Source organism: Empidonax traillii, unplaced genomic scaffold (genome assembly GCF_003031625.1).
Source record: "Empidonax traillii isolate 1590-97213 ecotype Southwest subspecies unplaced genomic scaffold, ASM303162v1 scaffold200:size922451, whole genome shotgun sequence".
Classification (NCBI taxonomy): domain Eukaryota; kingdom Metazoa; phylum Chordata; class Aves; order Passeriformes; family Tyrannidae; genus Empidonax; species Empidonax traillii.
In genome coordinates this window covers 508,893-518,225 of record NW_020955393.1, presented here as the reverse complement: position 1 = coordinate 518,225, position 9,333 = coordinate 508,893, and the positions used below count along the sequence as shown (strand labels likewise).

The following is a 9,333-nucleotide window of genomic DNA, read 5'->3' as shown; positions in this document are numbered from 1 at the left end:
TTCAAATTAAAAAAAAAATATAATAAAAAAATTTCCACCATTTTATATAAATTCTGGGAGGTTTGCTGGACATATTTCAGGAATTATGGAAGATTTGAAAAGCAGAGTTAATTACATTCTAGGCTAGATATTATGTGGTATTTATTGTCCATCCGCTTACACATATGTGCAGAAGATATAGATCTTTCATATCTATTCAAAGTATTAAAAATATAAACCATTTTTTTTATTATTATTAATTAGTCTAAAGCAAATACTGGTGGTTCTTATTTATTTTTTTGTCGTAGAATGATTTGGGTCAGAAGGAACCTTAAAGATCATCTAGTTCCAACTCCTCTGCTGTGGACAGGGACACCTTTCACTAGACCAGGTTGTTCAAAGCCCCATCTGACCTGGCCTTGAACAGTTCCAGGGATGGGTCATCCACAGCTTCTCTGGGCAACTTGTTCGAGTGCCTCACCACCCTTACAGTCAAGAATAGTGTGTTTGTGGTTAGACCAGACAAATGAAAGTTACAGAGAATTTTTCACCTTCTTTCATAACAGAATGAATTCTAAATGGAAATATTTTCAGTAGTGAACACAGATTCTCAACATCAAGAACGAAAGGAATTTATCTCTTACACAAGTCAGTGTGAACTCTATGCATGCATTCATAGGCAGATCCTTTTCCTTGTAATGTGAAACAAGGGTCATCAAAGATGTGCACTGTGCATTACTATTAACTCTGTAATGCAGTGAAGAGCAGAACATTTCAAGAGTGAAGGTATTGTGAAACAACATGACTTCAAAAAAACGGCAGCATATATTTTGAAATGGCTCCTCCAGTGTAATTTTTATTTGGACCTTTTAGTCCAAATGAATAGAATAGTCCAAATGAATAGAATGATAGTAATTTGAGTCAACTGAGCCAGCCAAAGAACCATCTCTTGTGGGGACGGAGGAACACACAACGACCTCACGATCAATAAGCGAGTTCGATTTATTATCTATAAGGCAGTCATTTTATAACATGTGTAATAAGCTCATACATATTGCAAAAGCTAAGCTCAGGATTGGTTGGCCTTTAATATTGCTTACATGCTGCTGAAGTTATGTCTGGAGTTTTAGTCCCTTTTCTTTTATCTTCTGTACCAAGATCCTTTTTTAGACTTTCGGTTCCCTCCCTGCTACATTCTCTCTGTCACATTCCCGTATTTGCTANACATTTCTTGAAACTGTTTGTATGGTGATGTTTTCATTTGTTTTTCTGCTTTGTGTGTATGTATAATTTAAATAATTAGGGTCAGGTTAAATTGCACCAAATATTGTATTTATTGACTTGATTTGGCCACACTGAATCACTGTTTAAAAAAATAATAATTCCTGAATTTCTTCTTTGTTATCATTATGCAAATTTCATAAAATTAATGAGTCAAAATAAGGTATCTCCATTTTAGCCATTGAAAGGAACACAATATTTATAAGGAAATCATAGGAAATTATAGATATCGCACTAATAGTATCTATTTCTTTTAGCTTGCTATGGAAGGCAGATGTTAAATATAGCCCATATAGAATGAAATATGTAAGATACGCTTTATGTTGCACCAAAAATACATATCTTGCATTACATTTTATATGTTGCAAATATAACTTTCTTCCTATACCCTCTCTAAATTTCTATTCAGAATACATTTCCCATCTAAGCAACCGTTGTTTACAGATAGTTTGTTTCCTCTTCTTTCTATGGCTGATAATTTAGCAATTCTATTTTAGTGTATGCTCTCCCCTAAGTGCATAAAGCACTTCTGACTGTTTACCCTTAAAACCCTAGAGAGTTAGGAAAACCTCTAGACTGCCTCTGTTTATTGTACACACATGCATTGTTAAGGGTTTATTTTCAACAGGAGGGAGACAAGTACAGAGATAAAGACCAATGATGCATATCACTCTACCAGCACATCTCGCTGTACAGCACAGCGTATGACCTATTTTACATACAAATATTTATATATTTACCTTTAAATTGATTCTTTTTTCTCGTATGCACTAATTTGGCCCTTGGTGGTGATAGTTCACATTGTGTTTGTAGTTTCTGCTACTCGTAAAAAAGTCCCTGTTCGATTTCCTTCACTGTCTCCTAGCTGTAGCAGTCAAAATTACAGGCTAATACAAGCAGCTTATAATGTATGATAATCAATACTCAAAATCCATTTCCTATGATGTGACATAAAAGCATGAAGTGAAAAGACACAGATTTTCAGGACTAGAGCTCCAAAGCCCATGCAATGCAGGTGGTTTTCAATTCAAGGTCATTCACTATTTCTTTTTTCTTTTTTTTTGGTTTCATATTTAATTCAGTCACTTCTATGATGCCCAGGGAGCAGAAATGGAAAGTTAGTCAATACTGTGAGTAGAAATGCAAGTACAAAAACTGCTTTAACAAATGCAGGAAATGAGAAGCGGATGGAAGATATGACATGCAAAAATATATAACATATATATGCTATATGATATATAGCTCTTTTACTTAGAGATAACCAGCAAACTTTGCATTTTTGTTGGTGGTAATGACTAATGTAAACACTGTGTTAGGCTTCTGCTCATCTAGTGTATGCATATGTGAAAGACTTAAAAATATAAATCTTCAAACATAACTTGATTGCTACAAATTAACCTAATGAGTCTTGAAAATCTCAAAGCGTAGTTTTTGGCACAGTACTGAATACTTAGTATGGTAAACTTATTTCCAGTGACGGAGAACTCTGATCTTTACCTTGTATATGAAGTTTGCTCATTTCAACCTCAGTTTAGGGGAAAACAAATAATTTTTTTGAAGAAATACAGTTCAGTCAAGTTTTAGAAAAAGAGTCATTTTCCAAATCGAATTTCCCAGTTTTATATTTCGTATGCATATATATGTTGTATATGCAGATAGAAGAGAATTGAACATTTCTTTGATGTATTGAAAAATAATGGGACATGGAACTACTACCTGAAAGACAGTAAGCATTTCCCTTCTACAATGGCCTTTTTTTGGTGTAATGAAATAGGCTGTAATGTATTGAAATCTTCCCAGCGGTGTTCAGTGTGGGTCTCCCAGTACAGTGTGAGGTCTTCACACATTCCATATGGTTAGAAAGTTTTACAGGAAGTGCTACCATTGGTTTTTGTTTTTTTCCTGAGAAAAAGGAAGGAGCAAAGAGGGATTGAGCAAAGAGGGATCTTTTTTTGCTGGAATAATTGAGAAGAGAGGAGCAGAGAGAAGTACTGGTCCACTGATTGTGCAGTTCTGAGCATTTTATGGTAGCTAACATGCAGCAAGGTTTATTTTCATCTCTTGTTAAAAAACAAGAAAATTGTTTACAAATATTCATACAAAGGATAGTTAAACTTACCAAAAAAAAAAAAAAAGTTAATTGGAAAGCTGATTAGTTGTTTAGGTTTGAAAGTGCCAGACAGCTTTTACTCAGCATTGGCATGAATTCCGTACAAGAGAAAAATATTTTGAGAAATATTTAGGGAAAATACCTATTATTTTTCCTTGCTATATAAGTCCACTTTTAAAGCTACAGGCTGAGCTTGCCACAAATCTTCTCTGAAGGATTAGCAGGATGAAAAAAATAACAAAATTATTTAATAGCAAGTATCTGCAAAATCTAAAGTTCTAAATTAACATTGGGATGGTTTGACTTGGAGTACTGTTTTGTTTGTTTATTTCCGCTGGATTTCTGTGATAAAATGTTATCAAACTTGGCTAATATTAGCTATTACCCATCCCATAGTACAACTCAGAACTTTCCCCTCGAATGCTCTTGCCCCATGTGTTTTTTAAAATATATTTATTTGGTTTGTTTTGTGAAGTTTTAAGCTGCAACTTTTTGATGCTGTAGAAGCTCCAGAAAACTAGATACAGAGAATTTTAGTGGAGATGAACTAAGAGTAGAATGAGGTGTATAGCTATGTCCTTTATTTCTATGAGTCCCATTTCATTAAGCAATTGCCACACACATGTTGAATCCATGGTTATGCATACCAATGCGACCGCAGTCAAGTGAAGTAAAATGAAACACAACTAACTTAAATTTCTTTCTTAAATTCTTTTCAGTTCTTTCACTGTGTTACTGTCCCGAGGTCGAGGGTATCTTTTACTGTTGCTTTTCACCATGATAGTTCTATTTTTTATTGTACACTAAAACCAATATGCAGATTACTTTTCCTTGGAACTCAAAGAATCATAGAATGGTTTGGGTCAGAAGGGACCTTGAAAGATCTGCCACGGGCAGGAATATCTGTCACTAGATCAGATTCCTTACAGTCCCATCCAACACGACTTTGATATCTTCCAGTAATAGGGCATCCACAATTTCTCTGGAAAATCTCTTTCAGTGTCTCACTAGCCTTATATCAAAGACTTTCTACCTCATGTATGTACAGTCTAAATCTGCTTTCTTTCAGTTTATGCAGCCAAGGACACAATTGGCTTTCTGGGCTGTGAGCACACATTGCTGGCTCATACTTAATTTTTCATCCACCGGTACCCCCAAGTCCTTCTCCACAGGTCTGCTCTCAGTCTGTCCAATCCCCAGTCTGTGTTGATACTGGTGAACTCTCCAACCTAGGTGCCAGAACTTGCACTTAGCCTTGTTGAACTTTATGAGGTTCACACGGCCCTCACCTTTCAAGCCTGTCAAGGTCCCTCTGGATGACATCCCTTCCCTCTAATGATTTAGATGCACTACTCAGCTTGTCGGGATCTGTGGGTGCACTCAATCCCACTGTCTTGATGATGCAGATATTAAATAATGTTAGTCCCAATGTAGACCCTGGAGGGACACCATTTATTTCTGTAACCATTGCGTGTAACCATCCAGCCAGTTCCTTATTGATCTGAAAGTCCATCATCAAATCCATCTATCTCCAATTTAACAGCAAGAATATTATGCAAGACCACATCAAAGGCCCTTCAAAAGTCTTGTTCACTGATGCAATCACTCCATCATAGAAGACCACTAGATTAGTCAGGCAAAATCTGCCCTTGGTGAAGCCATGTTTTCTGTCTCTATTGACCTCCCTGTCTCTCATATGTTTTGATATCTATTCCAGGAAGACCTGCTCCAGGATCTTACCAAGAACACTGGTGAGGCTGACTCACCTCTGTGAATTTTATATTTAAAGCCTTTATGTTACATTCTTTTCATCAACAATCACTCTGTTCTGCTGTCCCTGTACCTTATTCTCTCTTGCTTTTGATAATTTTTTAGGACTTGCACCATACTCTAGATTTTAAAGTCTTCTAGGAAGGGAGCACATAAAAAGAATGACACTTTTTCACAGAACCATTATCATTAACGAGTATCAATTCTGAGTAAATTATCTCATTCCAATTTAACTTATCATTATGACATAACACAATTTTACTTAAATTTAAATTGAATTTACTTCTGTATTTTTAGAAATAGGAACAGTCAAAACTGTTTACACTATTGGATGCTCATAGGTCAGCTTTGGTATTTCTTTTGTGTCCTGTTTCGACAGCGCAATCATCCATTAATCTGGTGGTGATATAAGATTACTAGGAATTCATTTTCTAGTTTAGAAAGATGATGATTGCTTAAATTTTCCCTGTGTTTGGGTCAACATGTCTGTTCTGCTTTTCTGAAGACTTGTTGTGCCTGTCTCTATATGTTTGCTCCACTTTTAAACTTAAAGGTATGCTAACAGGTTTTTGTCTACCTGGAATTCCAGGAATTTTTTTAACACTAAATTCCTCAAATAAAATCAATATTGAACCCATCAACCCATTTTGGGAAAGGAAAATGCTTAATAGCTAAAGATCAATGTGTAGTTAACCGTAATCTAGAGATGATAAAAGGATTTATTCTATTTATTATTTCTCTTATCCCTGATATTTGGTTAGAGTCATGAGTACAATTATAAAATGGTAAATGTTGGCCCAAACATAATCTATTAATGTAAATGGCAGACAAGCTAAGGTTTTTTAAGCAGAAAGTTTTCTTTGAATTGTAGAGCAGGAAGTATCAAAATTTATGTTCTAAAATTGAAGCAAAGAAATCTCATTTAGCTATATACTTTGAAAGAAATAGAATATAGAAATCTTATCTGAAAACATTATCAGTTCAAATAGTGTGTCACAGTTTGTCATTCTTCCAAATTGTATGTATTGAGCAAATCCGTTTTCACTTACTTGCACCAAAACAAAAAAGGGAAAAACTGATTACATGATCCATACTCATGTCTAATAAAATTGCAATATGCACTTTCTGACAGGCTTATATTTAATGCATACTGATGGGAAATTCTAGTTCTCTGTTCTCAGCAGGCAAAGTTGGGTTTTAAGAAAACCTTTTTATTTTGTGACTGTCACACAACATAACAATTATAAATGAAATGGAGGTGACAAAAATGAAAAACCAACTTGATGATTTTTATGAAGTGTTTGTATTTCCAGAAAGGCACTCATTGCAGTTATTTGATTTTAAAAATTAATCTTTATAATTCCTTTTGAGTTCCTTAAGTACTGTTCACTCTTTTCCAGGATGAGTTTTACAGAACAAAGCCTAACAGATTTCTTCAGCAGATTAGTTTACAGATGAAGCTCAATTCCACTGAGAATTATTCTGTAATGACCCCTTTATACTTCCATTGGGCTGTGTGAATGCTTTAATATGTAGAGAACAGAGTTAAATAAATCTACTGTCTCAACTAACACATTTATGCAAACCTTCTGAAATATTTAATTATATCTTCTTCTTTTTCTCCATAATTAAGAAACCAGATGTCAAGGCCATCATGTGTTGATCATAGCCTATCCATTAGATTAAATAAATTCACTCATAATTAGAGTTTTTTTCTCTTTCTCCTTTGTTTTGCAGAGCAAGAAGAATGTGTTAACTGCACAGATGAATGCAGAGTGCTTGGTCATTCTGACAGGTGTTGGATGCCACAGTTTCCTGCAGCCAGTCAGGCTGAGAATGCAGATTATCGCACAAATCTCTTTGTACCCACAGTTGAAGCTAATGTTGAGACTGAGACGTACGAAACTGTGAATCCCACTGGGAAAAAGACTTTTTGTACATTTGGGAAAGACAAGAGAGAGCACACTATTCTCATTGCCAATGTTAAACCTTACTTAAAAGCCAAACGTGCCCTGAGTCCTCTGCTTCAGGAGGTTCCCTCAGCATCGAGCAGCCCAACCAAGACATGCATTGAGCCTTGCACCTCAACAAAAGGACCACTGGATGGTTGTGAAGTGAAATCAGGAGCCTTGGCTGAACCCAGCAGCCAGTACTTGTCAACTGACAGTCAGTACCTATCGCCCAGTAAACAGTCAAAAGACGCTTCCTTCATTGCATCAGATCAGATGGCTAGGGCCTTTGCAGATGTGCATTCCCGAGTGAGCCGAGACTCGAGTGAGATGGACTCTGTTCTGGAGCAGTTAGACCGTTCAGCCCGGGATCTAGGCAGGGAGTCGGTGGATGCCGAGGAAGTCGTGAGAGAAATAGACAAGCTCTTGCAGGACTGTCGGGGCAGTGACCCTGTGGCCATCAGAAAGTGAGGGGGAAAATGGACAGGCTGACAGTTTTGTTCCTCTTCTGCTGATTAAAAGTAAACAAATAAATATATCCCCTGGTTGTAACAGAATTAACAGGAATGAAGGAAGACCAATGCTGCTTTAAGGCTTTTAGTGAACATCTGAAGTGCCCACAAGTATGTTCTTTTCACTGCTCTTTCTTTTTGACAGATAACACTGGTTTCATTTTGACCAAACTTTCATTAGGACAGAGTTAAGTACACCAAGAACAAAATGAAAGAAGGAAAGACAGTGCCATTTTGACAATCTGATAGGAAGGTGTGAGAAAGTTTGAGTGGAAATACGTCTGATACTTTAAGACTGTCCTCAAATAGCTGATGCTGACTTTACTGTTTACGTATAAACCCCAAGAAAAACAGGGTTGAATAATGCTGATCTGTGGTGGATTTCCAGCAGTCACCACAGGCTTCTACTGAAAGTCCTTTAAAGAGTTCTTGTAGTAGTCCAAGTGACACCAAACATTAACATTCATTTGTGGTAAACATTTATGTACAAAGTTATGTGCCACAAATATGGGAAAGAAAAAAGAAAAATAAAACAGAAAGAACCATTCCAGAACATTATTCAAGGAAACATATCCTAATCATTAATGAAACACTTCATATCATATTAAGGTTAAGTGTAAAATGATATAGTCCATCTTGTCCTGCACACACATAAGCTAACTCACTTGATAAAAAAAAAAAAAATTTAATATCTATTTAGCTTTTTAGTGTCCAACAAAGTTATAAATAGTTAGTGATAAGTTTTAATAAAAAGGGAAGTAAAATGAAGTTTGAAAAAAAATAGAGTTACCTTAAGGGTAATACAGAAAAGAAATTAACATTATTAACACTTTTTTATTCATTTGTGGACACTAAAATAGCTCAGGAGGGTGAAAATGTCTTAGACATCCACAAAAATCACATGGTCATTTAAATGTGCAAATGTAAGAAAATTCAGTGTGTTTACATCAAATGACATATTTTTATTGATTTATTGCAGATTCAGTGCATATGAGCCAAATTGTTGAGTGTATAAGAGCTATATTGTGTATTTTATTAAATTAATATATAGTTGTGTTGCAAAAATATTTGGGCTTATATTGTAAATGGCAAGTGTTGCCTCAGTAGCTGTCGAACTCTATGAGTTTTGTTTTTTCCTGCTTCCTTTTCCCCATGGAATATGGGAAGCAGCGCCTCAGAGCAAAGTCTCTTGTTTAATGTATGGTCTACGAAGTACTGCAGTACATAATCTGTTCAAAATGTGTTTGAGTGAGCTGATGGAGCTAACTGAACAGCCTACAAATACATCCATCAGTCATGGTTATGTGCAAGTCCTTGTAGAAGCTTCTATTGCAAACCCATGTGTAATAACAAAAATTACACTTGAATCAACACCTGGAACCTCCTTGGATTTTTTTTTTTTTTCCAAACACATGCAGCCAGCCTGTTTAATGTAGGATATTTGATTGACTTCTTCAGAGATGACACCATTTTCAAAGTTTTGGTATAAAATTCATAGAACTGAAAAATATTTCAGTGCCAATATGGCATGAGGAGTATTTAGTCTGATTCTTCAGAATGTGCAATTGCTTATTGCAGTTCTAGATAAATACTGGTTATTTTGGGGGATGGTTTTAGTCTGATTTTCACTTGAATAGTATTTTCAGATAACTTGGTATATAGTTTCTACTTTTTATTATTTTTTCTAGGAGTGTTTTTATTGCATTTGAAAAATTCAAAATTACTTTCAGGT

General features: G+C 35.5%; 1 protein-coding gene across 6 annotated transcripts in view; it reads left to right on the top strand.

The window, feature by feature from the left end:
- The window catches only part of PCDH17 (protocadherin 17), a 93,003-nt gene extending 84,029 nt beyond the window's left edge, over positions 1 to 8,974 (top strand). For 5 of the 6 annotated variants that reach the window (XM_027886990.1, XM_027886989.1, XM_027886991.1 and 2 more), the window contains one exon: positions 6,878 to 8,974. In XM_027886990.1, coding sequence (XP_027742791.1) covers positions 6,878 to 7,560 — 683 coding nt within the window. In that variant the 3' untranslated portion in view covers positions 7,561 to 8,974. Of the gene's footprint in view, positions 1 to 2,342; positions 2,391 to 6,877 lie in introns of all 6 variants that reach the window. The other variant, XM_027886994.1, reaches the window with a different exon arrangement.
- The last annotated feature ends 359 nt before the right edge of the window (positions 8,975 to 9,333 follow it).